Source organism: Carcharhinus amblyrhynchos, chromosome 8 (assembly GCF_965287045.1).
Source record: "Carcharhinus amblyrhynchos chromosome 8, sCarAmb.v2.hapA, whole genome shotgun sequence".
Taxonomy (NCBI): Eukaryota; Metazoa; Chordata; class Chondrichthyes; order Carcharhiniformes; family Carcharhinidae; genus Carcharhinus; species Carcharhinus amblyrhynchos.
In genome coordinates, this window is record NC_137331.1 from 62,331,356 (window position 1) to 62,354,272 (window position 22,917).

General features: G+C 41.6%; 1 protein-coding gene across 3 annotated transcripts in view; it reads right to left on the minus strand.

Annotated features, from left to right (window-relative positions):
- Positions 1-22,917, minus strand: part of LOC145346649 (clavesin-1-like) — an 86,306-nt gene that overhangs the window by 48,409 nt on the left and 14,980 nt on the right. For all 3 annotated transcript variants that reach the window (XM_080194186.1, XM_080194187.1, XM_080194184.1), the window contains one exon: positions 11,687-11,861. In XM_080194186.1, coding sequence (XP_080050312.1) covers positions 11,687-11,861 — 175 coding nt within the window. The remainder of the gene's footprint in view (positions 1-11,686; positions 11,862-22,917) is intronic.

Here is a 22,917-nt window from a genome sequence, read left to right on the forward strand (position 1 = left end):
GATGGGATTTTCTGCCACGTTCACCCTGAAACCATAAAACCCACCCGAGGCCAATGGACCTTTCCATGGTCCGCCCCTCGCCCATTACAATTTCTGTGGCAGGCAGAAGAGGAAAATTCACCCCCATGTCTCCAAATTTACCAAACTTAGTGACTCCACAGTTAACTTCATGAAACTCCATTTGCAACATATTTGCTCACTCGCATATTTTGTCTATACTGTGGCTTTCCACATTCTTCCTTACTGCTTGCAACTTCCCTAATTTGAAAATATCTTTAACATTTTTAATACACTCCCTATGCCCATACCTATATCGTTTATGCATATGGAGAATAAGGGGCATCCCTTGGGCATGTGACATGTCACCTTGATGGAAGAGCATCCGTATTCCTAATCTGCTTTTCATTATTCAGCTTTTACTCCAGCTACGTAGCTACACGTTAAATGGATTTGCAATAAAAATGTAGAAGACAAGTTTTCAAAAAAAAATCAATATGCTAAACAAGAACAAAAAGTAATGTTGGAATCAAAATGCAGAAAAATGAATGGAAAGGATGAGTGACTGCACTTTTCTACGACTCCAGTTTTCAAGTGTCTGATTGACCTTCCATTCAGTGCCAGTTTTATCGGAACATCAACTCTGCTAGTAGATTCCCAGTCAAAAGCAATGGGAAATGGCAGCTATTTACGTTGAAACTGCTACTTTTGAGTGGAATTTTCCCAGGCAAAGGGAGGTAGATTTGGGGGCATGTGGGGAGCTAAGGCCCCTGAAAGTGATTTCAGATCAGGATCCCAATATCATCCCAACCTCTTCTGAGTTTCATCAGAGTGGGGTTGCATAGCAGCAGGGAATCCCGTGCAGCCACTGAGTAGGATATTTAACTATTCAAATGGGTCATTAAGTTCTGTGCTGTTTTAACACTCAGTTAAGGATTTAGCAGTCAGAGCACCTGTCTCCTAACATGTCTGCAACTTATCAGGGTTTCTGAAAGCTTGTCCTGCTGGGAAGACTCTGATCGGTGATACTGAAGAGCTTCAGCCTTGGCCAGGTGAGAGATCACTGTTCAAAGAAATGTTTTTTTTTCCCAAAAGAGTGCAATTACTGCTCAACAAATGATTGCCAACTTCTTTAAGGGAATTACCTCCCGCGCTCCCCAAAACCTGCCTGCCCTTGCCTGGGAAAATTCCACAGTTTATTTCTAGTATCCTATAATTCCCTCGTCCTCCTTTGTAAATATAAAGGCAAATTTTTTGCTCAGCTTCTCTGTAATCATTTCTTTCTCCACACTGCCTATGTTGGTGGTCTTTCTGCCTTCCTGTTGGATCTTGTTGTCCATTCCGTCTGCCCTGTGGAAGGGGGAGGGCAGTTGATAGTATTGCTCTTGGTGAAGATGTTGCTTCTCCTCTTGTCCCCCATCAGACATGCAAAGTAGATTGAATAAACCGTTCCCATGATGTGCTGCAGGCTGAAGCGCAAAGTAAATGCCTGCCGAGAAGTTGTAGGTAAAGAAGGCTGTACAGGCAGCATATCAATTCCCAAGTGTCCTGGAACAAATTCTCCTTTCCAGAGTGTATGTAATTCCAGTAGACAGCACACCTTGCAGCTGCACTCATACCCTCTCCGGGTACCTCATAACCCATCTGAACAGCTAGCACTTACACTCACCTTTATCCTATTGCCACAACTATGCCTCACAGTCACACTCCACAGAAGTTTCCTTTCCCCCCTCTCCACACAAGCATTTTTAACACACACGTCTCCGTGTTCTCTCTTTGGAAACAGCACAAAACTTAGCAAAAGGCAAGAACCTCAGTGTAACAGTGACCTCCAGTGACAAACGTTATCAACCTGCTCTACCCGGAAGAATGTCTTGTTCCCAGAGGCTGCAGATGTCAGCAGTAACCTGCCATGACAGACTGAGCCTCCAAAGGCACTGGTTTTCAGACATGTAGAGGGAGCTGGTCCTCTGCCTGTAGCCTCTGTGTTGGGATCTCACTTCCTTCTAGTTGGATCTTTGTGTCCATTCCCTCCACCTTCTGGAGGGCATTTTTCTGCGGAGGAAGCTGCTGATATTGTTCCTGCTGCTGCTGGAGGAGCTGAGGGGGCGGGGGGTGGTGATGACCTCTGCAAAGATAGCAGTTGGAGGGACAGAGGCTGCCCCACATGGTACTGAAGTCTGGGATGGGCAGCTGAAAATGGGTATTGTTTCAGGTGGTGACTTCCAAGAAGCTGACAATAAATTGTCCAGCAGTGACTGCACTCAGAGTGAAGAAGAGCTTTGAACAACACCCTCTCACCTGGCCATGCCTTAAGATTTTGAGTATAATTGGTCAAAGATGTCTCAGCTTGCCAGTCTCACTGGAGAGGTTCTTGCTTCAGTTACCCTGACGAGACGCTGACAGGTTCGAAAACATTTACCCTGGTCATTACGTCCAGAATTGAATGTTAAAACAGTATTTAATTGGCTTTTTAGATACATTAATTGGTTTCCCGACAGATCCAAGGGGTTTCAGAAATAGCCCTAGTGAAACCCAGCAGAGGGTTGATTAATGAGGGTCTTGACTTGAAGTCATTTTTTGGGGATTTAACTCCCATTTGCCCCAAAAGCTGTCTCTCTTTGCCTTGGAAATGCCACCCTTCAGTTCTGGTAATCCTACAATTTCTTTATTCTCATTTGTAAATAGAATCAAAATACTTGCTCTCTATGGGCTTGGTGCCATAATTTGGTTTATAATGATGCATCTTGGGTGTTTCATTATATTAAAGGCACTGTATAAAGATATGTAGTTGTTGTTTGACTATTTGCATGATGTGCTTATGTCATTAATTTAGAATTATAGAATCCCTACAGTACAGAAGGCCATTTGGTCCATTGAGCCTGCATTGACAACAAACCCACCAAGGCCCTATCCCACGTATTACCCTGCTAATCCCCCTGACATTAAGAGGCAATTTATCATGGCCAATCATCCTATCCTGCACATCTTTGGAGAAAATCCACACAGTCACAGGGAGAACGTACAAATTCCACACAGACAGTGACCTGAGATCGCAATTGAACCTAAACCCCTGGGGCTGTCAGGCAGCAGTGCTAACTACTGTGCCACTGTGCTGTCCTCAATGTACAGGCAAACTTTCAAAATAAACACTGGATATTCATGAATGCCATTTCTCAGCCGCAGTGACCAGCACACCCAACTCTCTGGTCAAGCGCTGCTCAAATGTTGATATTTTTAACAGCTCTCCTTTATTGTTCTGCATTTTGTGCACTTTTTAATGCACTTTCCTCCTTTTGACCTTTCTAGTGGGTTTCTTCTATATTACTTGCCTTCATTTTATTAGACCATTATTGATTCAGAATATCAACATGCTTTATTCCATAGAAGACATTCTTATGGTCCCAGTAGCACAGGTACCACTGCTTACTCATAGCTCAGCCTTATTGCTTTCACTCTTCACTTACCCAGATATTTATCCAGCTTGATTTTCTTTTTACACAACTTAATGAATATACGAGCTAATTTTGTCTATTTAGTCATTGGCTACTTTTAGGAAAAATTGGTAGGTCAAATTATCCAAAGTTTAAAGTTTATTCATTAGTATCATAGGTAGGCTTACTTTAACACTGTAATGAAGTTACTGTGAAAATCTCCTAGTCGCTGTGTTCTACTTGAGTACACTGAGGGAGAATTTAGCATGGCCAATTCATCTAACCAGCACGTCTTTCAAACCGTGGGAGGAAATCGGAGCACCCGGAGAAAACCCACACAGGCAAAAGGAGAACATGCACCCTCCACACAGACGATGACCCAAGCTGGAATCAAACTCGGATCCCTGGCACTGTAAGTTGGCAGCAGTAATCACTGTGCCTCTGTGTGCTGATCTGCGCATTAAAGTGAGTGTGAAGTGGTATTCAATTTATACTTTAATGCGCTTTTGCACCAAAATTATAAAATGGAGGAACCCTTTATCTTAAAGCTTGTTAATATAGTGCTTATGTTCCGAGGCATTGCATAACTTAAGTTAAATAATCTGCTTAATCTACAACCCATACCTCACCTCGGTTCTTGTTAAACTCCTTTGCTTTCTGTGCTGTAATAAATTGACTAAAAGATTCTCATGTTCATTTTCAAATTTCTCCATGACAATCTTGATTTCATTTGAATGATTTTTTTCAGCAATATGTGCAGATTTGCTCCTTTGAGTGTGGAACTACTGCTTGCTCCCTGCTTCCTCCACTTCACAATTATTTAAGTACTACGGCCCTATCCGAAACATTTCACCTTTATATCTTTTTCACTGACTACAAAAGCTATTTTTTTGACAATGTTTCAACAAGATTAAACATCTGAGACAATCTGTCTTCTACTGAATGACTTGCATGTATTCTGCTTCTCGTGTTGTCTAACAATATTCTTGCTTGCTACTCCTTAGATGTCCTCCTTTGTGTGTTTTTTGGTTTATCAAACACTTTAAAGTTTCAGTTTAGGTGAGAAGCAAAACATGAATGCAAACAGTGGTTGTTAGAAGCTCCCTTGAGCATTTTGATTCCAATAGACTCCAAGAGATGTTCTTAACAGTTGATGGCATAATTTAACACATTTACATAGCAGATGGATATGTTTCTAACACCTTTAACAGTTTCACTGTAAGTGTAATATTCTACTGAGTGGTTGTGAATTGATACATAATTAATAGTATCATGTTTTCCAAAAATACTCGTGACCTTTTAAGTTTATTTCAGGATTTTCAGTATGAGTTTTTAAATAATGAGATAAAATGGAGTGGACTGGGCCTTTTCTAATGAGATTTAATGCTACTTTACAATAAAACTCAAGCACAGTACGAAGCCATTCTATCCACTGAACTTGATCATTCCAGCACAGGGATCCAATACTAGGCCCCATGCCACATCTAGCCTCCAGTCCAGAATTTACCTGAATTGTGGAACAAAATTTTTTAATAGTTTTCTTCTGAACAGAGACATTGAAGCAAATCTTCCCATTCCACCTGCTACGGAAATCAAAGCAGGCAAGAGGCGGACCACGGAAAGCTCTGTTGACCTCGGGCAAGATTTTCCAGTTTTGGGGCTAGTGCAGCTGGAAAATCCCACCCATTGAATTAGGTGAGGTGAGTCCTGGTCAGTGTGGAACAAATCACCAGTAAAAACAGCTAACCTTCCAGTAGAGTTACAGGAATTCAAATAAAAAAATCAAATCGGGCAGAATTTCCATACTGCCCTTGCATGGAAATAATCAACTAACTAGGCCATGCCCAGTAATGAAGCTTACCAGGTTTCCCTTAAAGTTTGGTCAGTATGTGGCAAAACTAATTTTGCAATATCTAAACATTATGCAATGTCCAGAAATAACAGGACTCCACAAAGATGAATGTTTCCCTGTTTTCCTATTGTTGGGTTCCTACGACAGGGAAATAAATCCATTTTTACATATTTAGAAACTTTATCGCTATTTTTAAAAACTGGTCTTTTTCTGCTGAGCAACGAAAATTAAGATGGCTGCTGCAAGTCACCAGATCACATTGTTCCAAGGACAAAATCATTGTTTTCTTAGTTCCTGGAATGTCACATTTTGTTATTGCCAAGAGAGCTGTCAGTAAACTCACATCACCTGTTCAGACCAATTTCAAAGAGAACTACAAGGGATATAATTTACATTTGATAAGCCAACCTTGCTAGCAGAGTCAGTGAGACAATGGCTTCCCAAACACCTCAACACAGATGGCACCCTTTTCAACAACTAATGACTGAGACATTATCAATCCTGAAAGCAAAGACAATTCCAGATATTGCATAAACATCCCTTTTGAAAATATTGTGGAGAAGGAAAGTCACATGACCCAAGCCATCAGCCTTTTGGACAGTTTAACATTGCACCTTTAGCCTTTGCAGTCAGACTGCTGTTTTAACATCAACTGGGCAGAACTCCAGCAGCTAGGCTGAATGGGCAGTTTCAAATCCACGAAGCTTGCTCGATTCTAAAAGCATCTGATCAACATCTGCCAAGTCGTTGGAACATAGAATGCAGCTGTAGAGTTCATTTCCAGGCTTTTAGTATCATTCAACCAACCAGGAACTCATTGGAATAGAATCCCAGTGTGAAAGAATTATCCACTGACTCTGACACTCTCTATTCCTCTCACCTTTTTACTGTATGAACGTGAGGAGTGAAAAGTGACTAAGATGCTTTTTTCCCCTCAGGTTTTAAATGTGTAAAATAAATGAACCTTAAATCCAAACTCAAGTTTGCAGTGGATTGTTAGTAAAATTGTCTCATACAAGCCAAAGGATTGGGAAAACACACCAATGCCTATTGTTTTAAAAACTAATTTGAAGCACTTTCTGCTGCTGGACAGGTGGTAAGAGGTCCGTAACTACATCAAAATGTATTGATGTACCACCATAAATGTGATAAAATATCCCAAGGCACTTCACAAGAACAATATAAAGCAACGTTTGATACCAATCCACATGGGTGATATTGAGTTCAACGACCAAAAACTTGGGCAGTAGGGAGGTAGATTTTAACAAATATCTTGAGAGGCAGTGCCGAGGCAGCTGAAGGAATGGCCACTGATAGTGGTGCAATTAAAATTGGAAATGTTGGAAGCTAGAGTTGAATAAGCAGATATGTCTAAGGATTGTGTTTCTACAGAAGATTACAGAGGCAGAGGAGGGCAACTCTATAGAAGCATTTGAAAACAAGGATGGAATTTTAAAAATCAAAGCATTTCTAGCCAGGAGCCAACATCGCTCAGTGAACTCAGGAATGATGGGTGAACAGGACCTTGTACATAATAACGCAAGCTGCAGAAATCAACATCATCCAAAAGATAAAGGTCGGAATTTTCCCATCCTGCCTGCCATGGGAATTGTAGCGGGCAGGACACAGACACGCAAATTTTCCAGTCTGGGGTCAGGCGCAGCCAGAAAATCCCACCCAGGATACAGGATGTCAGCCAGAAGTGCAATGGAATAGTCATGACTAGAGATAATAAAGACATGAACAGCAGATGACCTGAGGCAGAACCACAGTAAGGCGACATTATAGGGGTGGAAATAGGCAGTGTAGGTGTTGGATGTGGATAGAAGCTCATCTTGAACTCAGATATGACACCAAATTTGCAGGCAATCAGTTTCAGCCTCAAATAGTTCCCAGTGAGAGTGACAGAGTCAGTGGGCAAAATTTTACAAGAAACATTCAAAGTGTCCAGCTGATGTGAAAATGGGAGAGTTGCGGATATGTTTCTTGGGTGAGTTTTTACTCCCAATCGTATGTACAAACTGCTTGAAAAAATGGGTTAGACTGTTTCTAGCTACTGGAGGCAGTAGACAGGGCTTAACTTGCCAGCCAGCCTGATCAGGCAGCAGAGGGAGCTACTGAGCATGTTCAATTCCAACAGCAAAGGCCTGATAGCTCTCTCTTTCACTGCTCACTGTCGGGCCTCTACTGCTGTAGCTAGTCTCAACCCAACTCCCCCTCACAACTGCAGGAGCCCACAGCTGATTGCAAACCCCACACCACCCAAAAATATAGCCCCCACTGCCTAGACCGATCGTGCCATCCCACCAATTGCAGGAGGCTTGTACTCGTTAGATTTTAGAAGAATGAGGGGAGATCTCATTGAGACGTATAAGATGATGAATGGGATGGATAGGATAGAGGTGGAGAGACTCTTCCTGCTCAAAAAAGATAGTAGGACTAGGGGGCACAGCCTCAAGATAAAGGGGGGGCGGTTTAGAACGGAGTTGAGGAGGAACTTCTTCACTCAAAGGGTGGTGAATCTCTGGAATTCTCTGCCCGTTGAAGTGGTGAAGGCTGCCTCGCTAAATATTTTTAAGACGCGGGTTGATGGGTTTTTGATAAGAGAGGGGATTAAGGGTTATGGGGAGAGGGCGGGAAAGTGGAACTGAGCCACGACAGATCAGCCATGATCTTATTGAATGGCGGGGCAGGCTCGAAGGGCTAGATGGCCTACTCCTGCTCCTATTTATTATGTTCTTATGTTCAGTGGTCCCTCTCTCCCTCCCTCCCTCCCTCTCTGACCAATCACAGGCAGAGTGACAGCAGGCCCCCTTTCCCCTCCCTCCCCCAACCAATTGCAGGCAGAGTGCGCAGCGGAACACCTCCCTGCCAACTAATTGCAAGCAGAGTGCGCAGTGGGCTCCCCTCTCACCCCTCACCAATCACAGGCACAGTATGCAGCCCCTCCCCCCGATTGGGCTCCCCTGGTCTGGCCCCCACCGTGCCCTGCCCCCTTCAGGCCTCACCCCATAGGACCCTCCCCCTTCAGACCCTGTCCAATGGGCAGTGCCAAGGTGCCAGACTGGTAGTGCCCAAGGGATTCCCCCCAGCTTTGCCCTCGACCCACCTCGGGGGCCTCAATGGCCTCCGGCTCTACATGGCAAGGCAACACAACAGTTCTCCGTTCATGCGGAGCAGGTGTTTCCTCAGGTAAGAACCTCCCCTGACAAGGCCGCAAAGGCAAGTGAGCCCAGATGACTGAACGCCAGTTTCACTGAACAGATAGAAATGACGTCTACCATCAATCTGAATAAAACTTTCAGCCTCACGCCGGAACTGGGCAAGAGGCTGACTATGCTGGAAATCCGGTGCTGGTAAGATTGCGAGTTCTGAGAAATAGTCCATCGATGGGCCAGTGAACCGGTAAAATCACAGCCAGTGAATAGGGAGAGATGTTCGTAGCACGGATCAAGACAATATTTAAGTAGAAGGAAATACTGCCCATGTGATACTTGATTTTGTACAATTGTCTAATTAAGAGTGGGTGGAGGAGTTGGAAGTGTGTTTTTTATTTATTCATGAGAAGTGGGCGTCACTGTCTGAGTCAGCATTTATTATCCATCCCTAATTGCCCTTGAACTGAGTGGCTTCCGAGGCAAACCCATTTCAGAGGGGATTTAAGAGTCAACCATATTGCTATGGATCTGGATTTGCATATAGGGTGAGGATGATAAGGATGACATTAATAAACCAGATGGGTTTTTGCAACAATTAACAATGGTTTCACGGTCATCATTGACTTTTAAGACCAGATTTCATTCAAATTTCATCCCCTGTCATGATGAAATTTGAGCATTATCCTGGCTCTCTGGATTACCATTCCAGCTGAATGTTGTAACGTACACATAAACACTGTGCTGAGATCATAAGAAATAGGAACAGGAAAGAGACCATTTGGCTTGTGAAGCTTGCTACTAGATTCAGTATAACCAGTCTTCACCTTCACTTTCTCATGCATCTTGCGCGTTGGGCGAAACAGCACCTTTGGAATTTCAACGAGTGTATTTCCCACCATTGTGGCTATCTGCTGGAGACTGTCACTTCAAGTAAACTGTGGGGCAATATCTCAGTATCTACCCTGTCAAACCACTTCATTATTTTGAACGCTTCAAGGAGATCTCCTCTCATTTTTCCAAAATCCAGAGAATATACACTCAACTTCCTCAGTGTTTCATGACTGGACAACCTTTCCATCTAAGGGAGCAATCTAGTGAATCTTCACTGCACTTCCTCCAACTCCAGTATATCCTTCCTTAAATAAGGAGACTAACATTGCACACAAAATTCCAGGCATAGCTTCACCAAAGCTCTGCACAATTTCAGCATGACTTCTTTATTCTTGTACTCCAATTGCTTTGCCATAAAGCCAATGTGCCATTTGCTTTCTCAATTCATCACAAATCACAATGCAATCAGAGTCAACATGGTTATGTATAAGTGAAATTGTATTTGACTAATTTATTATCGTTCTTTGTAACAAGCAAGTTGGAAAAGGGGAACTATAGATGTGGGAAACAGCCCTAAGTGGCCAATTATTGGCCAGTTAAAGATCTCACTAGGGCAAGGGAGGGCTCCCACCTGAGGCCTTGCCTGCCCCAGCATAAAATCGCTGCATGATCAGGGTGGGCAGAAATCCAGAGGGAACCGCATTCCTTCAATTTCATGCTCCCCCCTACCTAAAGATCCATTGGTGGGGGAGAGTAGAATTCTGGAATTTTAATGTATTACTTATAAAGATTCCTAAGTACTTGGTTGTTTAGAGGAATTAAATCTTGAAAACTCACCAACCAATCATCACCTTCAACAACCAGTCACCTAGGAAGGGGCAATGGTGCAAAAGCAGAAGGGGTACCACTGCAAGTGATACTCTGGCTATTATTAGGTAGTTAAGTATGGATCCAGTAAAGTGCAAATTAATGTCAATTTTGCAAAATTACTTCTCCTGTGGCAGCCTCACACAGCAGAAATCTAAACCAGTGGATCAAATGTAAAAGATACCAAACCCAATTTCAAATTTTTCAAATGTCCGGCTACTGAAAATGTGCTGGTTGCAAAATCAGGTTCTCAGAAAGAGAGACAAGTGTTGGAATTTTGCCGCTATGCCCGCCCCAGAATCGGGTCAGGCGCGGCTTGCAGAATGGAATTTTCCATTGGTCTCAGGCAGGATTTTATGAACCTCGCCCGAGCAAGGTCATAAAATACAAGCCAAGACCTTATGCTCAACTATCTAAGCTGTCATTTTGTTAAGTGTCAAAACTGTTGCCTTGAAATTGTTATCCAATTTTCTTTAATATTCTACAAACACTCATTCCCTACATCTTCTGGAAGTCCAATATGAAATGATCTTTTATTAGTAGTTATTGCCCTCTTCTCAAAACAAACAAATTTCTCTTGGTGAGGATCTTTCAGCCTAGTTCCTGATTTTTTGAAGATTATCTTCCACAATATCTACCAACGAATGATCCCACTATGAAACACAAATTCCCCTCCCTCCCCTTTACTGTTTGCTTCCTCTGGAATAGTCTAGTTTCTTTTCGATGACCTCAATTGTCCTGTATTCCTGAATACAAGAAAAAGCTTCCGATTGATAAGCAATCTTTTGCTCACATTTAGCCTCCAAACTCTGTTATTCAACCTTTCTTTATATCAAACCTATGATGGCCAGTGCCCGCTAAACTTTTCTCTCTTGTTCCTCAGGTATCAGCTATCTTACATTCTTGATCTGTTGAAAAGAGACTTGTTACAGTCTCTTATTCTAACATTTTCATGTATCACAAAATGTAGAATTGTTTACCACTACCTCTATAAATCTCTCCTCCTTGCTAAGTCATGAGGCTTTTATAGTTCAAGCACCTAATTCTTCATTCCTGACTTGTTTTACCTCTTTTCCTTTTGGTGGTCCTTGATGCTATGACTTCAGATTTTCATTTTGATTTTCAATTAAAATACATGATTTGAATACGCCTTACCTTTATTTCTCTATTTTATCTTGTATCCCTTGTTATCTATCCTTGTATCTCTTGAGTTATACACTATTTCCTGAAAGGACAAACGGGCAGATGACCTGCTCTGAGACATAAGTCAACATTACTCTTGAATGATGGAAAAAGAGATGCAATAATGGCTCCAAATAATCTGGCTTCTGATTCCTTTCCTCCTTTCTCTATTGAGGAGCGCCCAGCTTCTGCATAGGTTTGCAGGAACCTACATGCTGTTGCTTTGTGTTACTTGAGTCAATGTGTATGCATTTTTTTCAACTCCTAGAGTTACAAGGTCCAAAATATTGGAAAATTTCATTCTAAATCAGAAAAGAAAGAATTAATTATGCAAAATGTTTTAATTATTAAAAAGAATTACTGACCTGCAAGCCCTCTATGGCTAGTCTCAGTATGGTGGGAGTCAGTTTAGAGGCTTGTTTAAATGTGAAATTACTCCAGTCTATAATTAGCATAAATCCATTTATTTGTAACTCTGGGTCTTCAATAAGGATTTCCAGGGACAGAAGAATAGCTCGGAGAATGTCCACAAAGGTATTCCTAAAAGAGCAAGGCATACAACACCAAAGGGATTAGAATTCTTAACCAGTCTGTGAAGCCAGAAATAATCCATTGATACCTGATTTGGAAATAATATTGTGCTCCATCTGGGTTTAATTGTTGAAAACGTGAACTTAATTAAGGGCTCACTTGCTTCTAACATATGATTTAGATAGTACTATACTCCAAACTAGCCAGGTACTATAATCTGAACCTGATCCACACAACTTTCCAATCATTTTTATCTTGTTCTCTTGTACAACATGATCCTGATAATATAACCTGATAAAACAGAATTTCCATTTCTTTAACCATCATGTGATGACAAGTGCACTGAATATTATAAAATGCTGGATACTAAGCAGACACAGAAGCCTTTGAGAAAACCAACTGTTGGCACATTATTGTGTTAATAGAAAGCAGTTTTAGGGGACTGTAATTTGAACGCAAACTTGCCCAAATCAAGTTTAGGTGAGTCAGATCAACTCAAGGAAGTCACTTCAACTACACATCAGTTGCAGGATAATTTCAGCCGATGCAAAACAGAATGTGAAAAATAATTTTTGAAGTCAATCTTTTGAAGTCTTCTAGAGCTAACATTAAACTCAAACAGTGTTCAGTGTGATGACAATGCCACATTGGTAGATAACAACCCAACTACATAAATCTCAGCCAATCCCAGAATATCTTTAATGTAATGTTTTACATATTAGCAGCTCCATGTAAAAGGTCCTTTCATTCTGAGTCACTCCTGTCAAACTCTGGATTTGGAATTGAATAACCCAGAGGGGAAATGTATAGATGTCCATGTGCAGCAGAGTTCAGCCTGCAGCCAAGTAACATAAATAAAGTCCTGCCAGACTAATGATCCTTTATCAACTGGTCTTGGCTGTGGTAAAATGTAGGATGAATATTTAATCAGTGAAATAGGTATAGTTCTAACGTGCAGTTCCAGATTCCCTGCCTCAAAGGATTACTGTACAAGTATGACAGGTTGGTTTTACATGTGAGCCAGATTGTGATCTGCAGAATCCTACAGTTCCAATCCTGAATAGTAATGAAAGATCAAGGATGAGATTTTATCCCATACAAAACACTTGGGCCCAGTTTTACCATCGTGTTGCACCTATTTTTGAGTGCAAAAATTAGATAAAGTCGGGCGTAAGATAAGTAGCGCAATATGCGCCTGCCTCTGCACCACTTCCCCCTTAACCAAGACCTGAAAATAGTTGCGATCAGGACTACGCCCAAAATGTGCACAATGGCCATTTAAGTGCATTTGCATGCATTTAAATTGACTTAATGTGCTGAATGCCCAACTTTACCGGTACTTGCCCTTTTACTACCGCATTTGTCCATCCAGAATCGGCACAAAATGGACTCACTGATATTTTCTCAGGCAGAGTGCCTCAGAATGGGTCTAAAAGTCAGATCTGAAACATCCTCCGTTTCAAGTCCGTCCAGCACTTAGAATCAAAATGGTAAAATAGGGCCCTTAGAATTAAAATTAAACTCTCTTTTCTTTACAAACTTTTGACCCCTACCCTGCTAGGGGTCAAAAAGGCTGAACCTGGATTCCTGAGGTTTCAGCAATCATGGTAGTGGAGAAGTTTCCAAAGAAATTATTCACAAGCCTTTTGCTCTTACCTGGAAGTCCTGCTATGCTTAGGTACTGCAGGGAGATCAGCTTTCCCAAGGACAGGAGGAAAAGGACAGCCCCTCCAAGCAAGCAGGAATGCATAGAACAGGCCAAGGAAATCAACTGGAGTGAGGTTACTTCAACTTGGTGAGTGTGGACCAAGATGATCCAAGGTTTCAGCAGGGTAAGTAACAATGAATGGCAGAATATGTTCAGGTGCCAAGTCATACACTCCTTCCTAGCATACTCCTGCTCAGCACACCACAGGTCAGACCCACCACCAGCTCCATCCATTTTACTCCCTCTCCAGGAACCTCCTCACATCCTTAACTCAGCAGTCAACACTCACAGATTCCATATGTCCTCTCGCACACATGCTTCACATGACCACTGGCAATATATACCAATTGGTCCACTGGGAGGAAGACCTCGTTCCAGGAAGTTGTAGATGTCAACAAAGGCCAGGATCAAAGTCTGAGCCTCCTGAGGCATTGTTGCTCAGACACATCAAGAGAGCTGATCTCTGGATCTACTATTATATGTATTGCAATTTGTTGTTTCTTCCATTCTGCAGGCTATTTTATTTGCCTCCATCAAACTCTGTCAATGTATTACAGACCCCACCACTTGTTGCATGAAAAAGATTTTCATCGTGTTTCTTTTGCCAATTACAGTAAATGTGTGCCTTTTGTTCTCAATTCTTTCATGAGAGGGAGCAGTTTTTTCCTCCTATCTACTCTGTCCAGACTCATCATAATAGTTCTATCAAATCTCTTCTCAATCTTCCCTTCTCCAATCTACACACATTGAACTGAAGTTTCTCATGCCTGGAACCTTTCACTTGAATCTTTTCTGAAGATGTTTGTTTTCATAAGGGATTAAATACTTGAAGAAAATATTTGTTTTTAATAAGGGATTTAAATGCATTGAATTTTTTTATGATTGTGAAGTTTTGTTTTGAACAATTTAATCTGTAACACAATTTTGTTATTTCATCTCACCCTGATGTCTGATGTCTACCCATGATGGATAATGGGTGAGTTGACACAGAGGGTGCAATGGAGATCAATGGTAGGTGGCAATTATGGTTTAGCATGAGTTGATGCTATGTTGGCATGGGCGGAGTATAAGGATGCATAGGGGTGAAGGCCAGATGACTTTTTTTTTGTTTTCTTGCTTTTGTTGTAAGTGAAGCAGAATTCCAGAACTCTAAGGCAGGCCTTCTAACCAGCCATGCTTGACATCCAGCAGACTTTGTGTGTCTCCGGACTGTTTCTCAGGGCACCAGATTAAACTCCAGTTAAGAACCATTGCCCCAGAGCAAAAATCCAAAGATCTGGGTCACCTTCTCCCAGATCCAACTTGCGGAGTTGGGAAAAGGAGATTCAAGAGCAAAACTTTGGCCCTAGAAAAGTTGTTCCATTGCTTGCTGTCACTTTTTCTCATGGTGGGACACCACATTTAGCAGACTGGAGCAAACTGATTAATTTATAAGAAAGTCCCATATTTATTGCTAAATGGACGGAAATAATAAACATCACAGGATTGATGTAAATACCTCACAGGGAAATGATACCACAATCAAAATGACAAATAATCTATAACATACTATTGGGTAAGCTTTCCTCTGAGTGATTTTGGATTGTGCTGAAGGTGTTTTGCACAAACCAGTGTTTTAACTTCCTTTGGTAGTGAACTGTCGGTTTTATTAGCATAAAATCTTGTCTATTCATTTAACACAGTCGACACCTATTTAAACTAAATGGGTGTCAACTGCATTAAAACTTTACAAAAAGGAATCTTCTGGAACTATGTTAATTCAATGCAATAAATAAGGCTGAGTTGTTTGCAATCACCTTTAGCCCAAATTGCCCAGTGGATGATCCATCTTGGCCTCCTCCTGGTCTCCACCATCATTGATGCCAGTCTTCAGCCAATTCACTTCACTTCATGCGAAATCAAGAAATGGTAAAAGTACTAGATACAATAAAGCCTAGGGTGTCTGATAACATCCCACATGTGATACTGAAGACTTCTGCTCCAGAACTGGCCGGTCCTCTAGCCAAATTTTCTCAGTACAGCTACACACAAACATCTACAACAATATGGAAAATTGGCCATTTATGTCTTGTCCACAAAAAACAGGGCAAATCCAATCTGACCAAATGCCTGCCCAACAGTCTACTCTCAGTCTTCAGTAAAATGATAAAGGGTATCAACAACAGGGCTAACAAGTGGCACCTGCACAGTAACAACCTCCCTACCAATATTCACATTGGGTTCCACCAGGGCCACTCAGCTCCAGGCCTCATTACAGCCCTCAAAGATGAACAAAAGAGCTGAATTCTAGACTTGAAGTAAAATTTACTGTCCTTGACATCAAGGCAGCATTTGGCTGAGTATAACATCAAGAAACATTAGCAAAATTGAAGGCAAAGAAATAATCAGTGGGGAAGTTCTCCAGTGTTTAGAATCATAGCTGGCACAAAAGAATATGGCTCTGATAGTTAGGGGCCAATTATCTCAGTCCCAGGACGTCACAGTTGGAGCTCCTCAGTGCAGTATTCTATGCCCGACTGTCTTCAGCTGCATCATCAATGGCTTTCCCTCCACCATAAAGTGGTGCTTTTTGCTGATGATTGTATTGAAAGGTGCCATTCGCAACCCATCAGATATTGAAGCAATCTGTGTCCAAATGCAGCAAGGCCTAGACAACATTCAGGCTTCTGTTGATATGTGGCAAGCAACATTCACACCAAACAAGTATCAGACAATGACCATCAACTACAAGAGAGAATCTAATCAACTCCCCTCGACATTCAACAGCATTACTTTCTATGAATCCCCTACTATCAACATCCTAGGGGTTACCATTGATCAAAAATATAACTGGACCAGATCTATAAATACTATAGCAACGACAGTAGGTCAGATGCTGGGAATGCTGTGGAGAGTGCTTCAACAGACTACCCTCAAAGCCTGTCCACAATCTACAAGGCATAAGTCAGGTTTGTAATGGAATACTTTCTACCACTTGTATGAGTGTAGCAACACTGAAGAAGCTCAACACCATCCAAGACAAAACAGCCCAATTTTTGGCACTCTATCCACCACCTTAAACATACACTCACTTTATCACCAGTGCACAACGGCAGCAGTGTGGGCCATTCGTAAGATGCACCATCTTAACTTGGATTTATATCACTATTCCTTCACTGTCGCTGGCTCAAAATCCTGGAACTCCCTCTCTGACAGTACTACAGGTGTACAACACAAGATAGACAATTAGGGCAATTAGGAATGGACATTAAATGCTTACCTTGCCAGCAATTGTCACATCCCTTGAATTAATTTTTTAAGTAACCTAACAGAATTGTTTCAATGTTTGAATAGTAAGTATATTTATGACCTCAGCGTGCTTCAAAGTGCTTTAGAGACTGAGTTAATTTTGAAGTATAGTCATTGTTGCTATATAGTCACAATACAAATGTCATGAACTAGGAGATGAGTTTGTATCCAAATCCTTCATTGACTAACATCCCATCTTAACTCTACTGCTGGAGAGAGGTAGCAAATGTAAAGGCATGTGATTCCTTACAAGAAGGAACAACAAACAACATACATGCGCTACTTTAACACAGCCAATGGCTTTTATCCTAGAAGTGGTGGCAGATATATTAGTTGCATTTGCTGTAATCTTCTAAAATTCCCTAGAATAGGTTCCAACAGATTGGAAAATTATAAATGTGACACTTTTATTCAAGAAAAGAGGGAGACAGAAAGCAAGAAGTTATGGGTCAGTCAGCCTAACATCCATGGAACAGAAAATGCTAGAATCCATTATTAAGAAGGAAATAGCAGGACATTCAGAAAATCACAATGAAAACAGACAGCGAAAGGGAAATTATGCCTGGCGAATTTATTAGAGTTCTCTGAAGAATTAACAAAGTAGATAAAGGGGAACCTGTAGATGTGGTGCGCTTGGATTTCCAAAAGGTGTTCAATGAAGTAATTCAGTAAAAGTTACTTTACAAAATATGAGCTCATGGTGTAGAGGGTAACATACTGGCGTGGGAGAGGACTGACTTGCTGACAGGAAGCAGCAAATAGGCATAAATGGGTAGCTTTTGGGTTGGTGGGCTGTGACTTATGGAGTGTCACAGGGATCGGTGCTGCGGCCTCAACCATTTGCAATCTATATCAATGACTCAGATGAAGAGAGTAAATCTATGGAACACATTGAATCTCTACAGTGTAGAAGGAGACCATTTGGCCCATCGAGCCAGCATCAACTCTCTGACAGAGCTTCTTACCACATCCCTGCATCATCCCTGTAACCCCATAGATCTACCATGGCTAATGCACTTAACCTACATACCGTGGGACACTAAGGGGCAATTTAGCATGGCCAATCTACCTGACCTGCACATCTTTGGACTGTAGGAGGAAATTGGAGAACCTGGAGGAAACCCATGCAGATATGGGGAGAATATTCAAACTCCACACAGTCACCCAAGGCTAGATTCAAACTCAGGTCCCTGGCACTGTGGGGTAGCAGTGCTAACCACTATACCCATTTCTCTAATTATTAAAACATTTTTGAAAGAGGCCATCCAGCCCATCAGGTTTGTACTGACTCGCTGAATGAACATCCCACCCAGTTTCTCTCCTTGTAACCTTGCACATTTACTATGACTAATCCACCTAACCTGCACATATTTGGACTGTGGGAGGAAACTGAAGCATCCGGTGCAAACTCCATAGAGACAGACATGCAAGGCCAGAGTCCCTGTCGCTGTGAGGCAGCAGCGTTAAAAGTTTGTAAAGTTTACTTGTTAGGGTCACAAGTAGGCTTACATTAACACTACAATGAAGTTACTGTGAAAATCCCCTGGTAGCCACACTCTGGCACCTGTTCAGGTACACTGAGACAGAATTTTGCATGGCCAATGCACCTAACCAGCACAACTGGGAGGAAACCAGAACACCCTGGAGGAAACCCATGCAGACATGGGGAGAATGTGCAAACTCCACACAGACGTGACCCAAGCCAGAAATCGGACCCAGGACTCTGGCGCTATGAAGCACTAGCGCCAATCACTGTGTGCTATCCTTATACCCTTATGTATGGCAGCTAATTTTGTTGGTGATACAAGATAGACAGGAAAGTATTATCAAGAGCACATAAAGAAACATATTTTCATCATGACAGAGAACCTTCCACCAAGGTGAAACTAGTGGAACTGCCAGAAAATTGCCCCGGAACATGGCCCTTCCTATTTTTGTGGAGCAGGGATGGGGTAGAGTGCAATTTGTAGATGCAACTAGCCCTTTAAATCATCAGTTGCCTCCACTGATGTGGGATTTTGGTAGTTCTTGAGTGTGAAACATGAAGTGTACCAATTAAGTGTGGTAAGAGCATGACCTGAATTTTGTGGATTCATCTGGATAGCTAGTAGTACAGTATCCAATTTGGACCTGATCCCAAGATACTTGTGGGGGAAGGTAATGTGTCCTTTCAGGGAGGTAAGATATCCTTTGGTATAGGGCTGGTGTCCTTTGGGGGAGGTAAGGTGACCTTTGGAGTTGTTAAAAGTGGGCATAAATATGTGTAGACAGTGAACAAATGCATTATTCTCAAGATCAAAAGAACTGTCAATAATCTATCAAAATCAAATTTCAAAACTGACTGAAGCACCTGTTAAGAGGACTTATCAAAAATGTCAAGCGAAGTGTCAAAGAGTGCTGGGAAGCTGTCAAAGCATTTAAAAGTCCCACCTTTTGAATCTTTGTAAAAAAATCTGTAGTGTTAAAAAACATTGTTTGTCATTCTGTCTATTGGCATAGCCTGAGGATTTTCAATAATGGATTAGTGCAGCATGACTGATTTCACATCCATCACATTAGCGTGCCTTCTATTTCACGGTTTGATTGACAGATAAAAATAGTTAAGGACAATTTGAGATGGAATTATGAAGTCCAATGCTTGAAGCTGTAAAGAATTGTGCCTTGACTGACATGTTTATTGTTATTAGGCTTTTACTAAATTAAGAAATGTAAACATGGTAAAGGAGTGTTTATGAATCTGTGTTTTTTCCAATATAGTGAGGTCTACAATTGCTACTTAGGACTTAAAACTTTATTTTATCTCATCCTTGCACAGGTCCTGAGATCTGCTTACTGTGAATACTGGATAGGTGCCACAGAGAACTGCACATGCGTAAGAGCACCTTCTGCTGCCACAGCAGACTTGCTGGTGATTTTAGCCCTGCCTCTTCCCCTACGGGTGAGGAATGGTTCAGCCCATTTTCTTCAAGTGCATAAAATTCTGGATTTGAACTTGTCCAAAAAAACAGGTGAGAAACTCTCCCGTTCTTCCACTTGCCTTGGGCTTACGATGTTTTTGGTAAGATCGTCCCCTCTTTAGTCCATCAGTTTGGTCAAGACAGGAAGCCAGATCTCAGAGATGAAATGGTAATATGCTGAGCTACTGCACTGCTCAATTCCTGAGCAAAGTGTTTGAGAATAACAGATTTGCTTCAAAGACTATTGCCTAAACTTTATATGGAGAGCTGTGCATTAGTTCCAGTAATTTTTAAATCACAAACAAATAATCCATGCAGTAACGATGCTGCACAAACTGGATTACTGGGAATTCACCATTTAAATAATTTACACTTCATAAAACTGCATTAGATCTCTGTTGAAAAGAAAGAAATTGCTGTATCCTGCAGTGATTTTTTTATACTTGCAATTACCATTAAAATATCCTTTTTTTTATATCATAACCTCTTGGCAATAAATTAGAAATGATAACTTTATATCCAAATGAACATAAAGCCCTTCCTGATAGTTTTCCTTTTTTTACTTGCACTTTGTGTTAAGCGCTGTTCTAAAAACATACCCAGATAACGGATGCACATGGGTATTATTCAGGATTGGTGCATCACTAAAGAGGTATTAACATGTAAGGGCACAGAAAAAGCTTGCAATGAATGACCACAAGGACAGCCTGGCCTTAAATCATTGAGTTGGAAGAGACACAGCTGTTCCTTCTGGAGAAAATGAGGGGGGGAGGGGGTTACATGATCCAAGCTTTTAAAGGCATGAAAAGAACCTGGAGGCATGGCTGCAGATTCAGGAGTAAATACATCCAGCTTGCAGAAACTCTAATGACTCATTTCAAAAAGAAGTGAAGAGAGATCAGTGATTCAGGAGTGAATAGAGGTGTGGATTTGGCATTATAGCAGGTGGAAATGAAAATGAGAGAGTTCTGTAAAGAGTGTAAGCCTGACAGCTCGAATGGCCATTTTGCAGATGATGGGCTTGGGATGGGATGGGGGGGAGTGACGAGTGGTTGTATTGAGGAACAGGCTTCTTCTTGAGGCTACTAACCTTTTCCGACTCAGGTGCTGACATTCCACACGGTCTGGTAAAGACGGGAGAAAGTGATATGACTGTGTTAGACCGGTGTTTAAATATGACACTGGGACCTTTGAATCTGTCATATGAGGACTGACGGACAAATCAGCTGCCAGCCATCTAGGAAATCTGGAGGGGAACTCGCTTTTGCATAATTAATGAGCTACCAAGTGTAGAATCTGGCATGGGATCTTGCTATTCTGATTGGCGGGACAGATACCACTGGAGCCACTCGCCACTGCAATACCTCGACAGCTGCAATAGGGTTACTGAAATGTCAATTGTAATGGAAAAAGTCATATCAACAACATTCTAATGCTTTTTACAAAAGAAGTCAATAATACGGTCAATAATTTTTTTAATACAAAAAATGCCATTTAATTACCATTAAAATGGATTTCATCAATCAAGATCCAGAGTCATACCGGTCTTTAAAAAGCCACACGCATTTCCAGAATTTCCAGGTTGCCAATCCCTATCCTAAACCTTTCCTCTACCTAAATCTACTAGTTCAATCGGTTGCAAGATTAAGGGTGGGATTCTCTGCTCCCTCACTCTGTATTTCTAGGCAGCAGGAGGTGGTCCAGTGTTGGTCAGTGGCAGGACCCGCCATTGTCAATGGGATTTCCCATTGAATCCACCCCACATCGCTTGGAAACCCAAGGCAGAAGGCTCATTATCAGAGGGACCAGAAGATCCTGCTGGCAGAAGGGCTGGAAAATCCTGCCCAATGTCCAGTCATATATTATAAACCTGATCTCCCATGACATTACTCAGACACAGTTGGATTCTGCAGAATGGTTGTGATATTTAATTATTAATTTGGCCAATGCCCTTAAGGCCATTCCTCAAATCTTTCTTGTGGATAGTGACACAACAGCCTGAAGCAGTCAGAGGAACATTTATGCCGCTTTGTCAATACCATTCATTACCTTTTGACTGGAAATGCAATATTCACCAGTGTAACAGATCAAGAGCCTATGTCGTAATTTTACACCAACTACTTAATAAGCACTTTTAATTAGCCACTTGAAATTTAATATGGATATTTGATATGTGAGTTTTCACATGCACTCAGAATATGGAACCATTACAAAGTTATGCGAGGATACTTAAGCATAGACTACAAAAACTACAATTGTACACTACTGTGTACAATCCTGGTCCATACACAACTGGAAGGATGTTGATGTATTGGAAAAGGTGCAGAAGAGATTTACCAGGATATTGCCTGGTTTGGAGGATATGGACAAACTTGGATTGTTTTCACTGGAGTGTCGGAGGATGAGGGGGAGCTGGTAGAAGTTTATAAGATTATGACAGGCTTGGATAGAGTGGATTGTCATAGTCTTTTTCCCAGGATCAAGAGATCAATTACTCAGGGGCATAGATTGAGGATGTGAAGAGGAAAAGTTTAAAAGAGGCAAGTTTTTCACACAAAGGATGGTAAATGCCTGGAACACACTGCCAGAGAAGGTGGTAGAAGCAGATTCTATAACACCATTCAAGAAACATCTGGATAGATACATGAATAGGCAGGAATAGATGAATATGGGCCACATAGAGGCAAGAAAATATTAGAGAGGCATCTGTGTCGGCACAGACTTGGTAGACTGAAGGGCCTGTGCTATTCCGCTGTTTGTTCTTAAAGCTTGATCAAGAGTTTTTATTGAATGCTAATTCTCAGTAATTCTTGTTTCAAATACTTTATTTCAACTTCAGAATCTTGGGCACAATCTTACCTGTCATTCAAGCCTGGCTCCCACTGAAGACGTCAGAGAATTTGGCGGCTAGCCGTTTATTGCAGCAGGATAGGAAAATCCTGCCAGCGTGAATGGTGGTATGATAAGACCATAGGACCATAAGACATAGGAGCAGATTAAGACCACTTGCCCCATCGAGTCTGCTCCGCCATTCATTCATGGCTGACATTTTTCTCATCCCCATTCTCCTGCCTTATCCCCATAGCCCCTGATCCCCTTGTTAGTCAAGAAC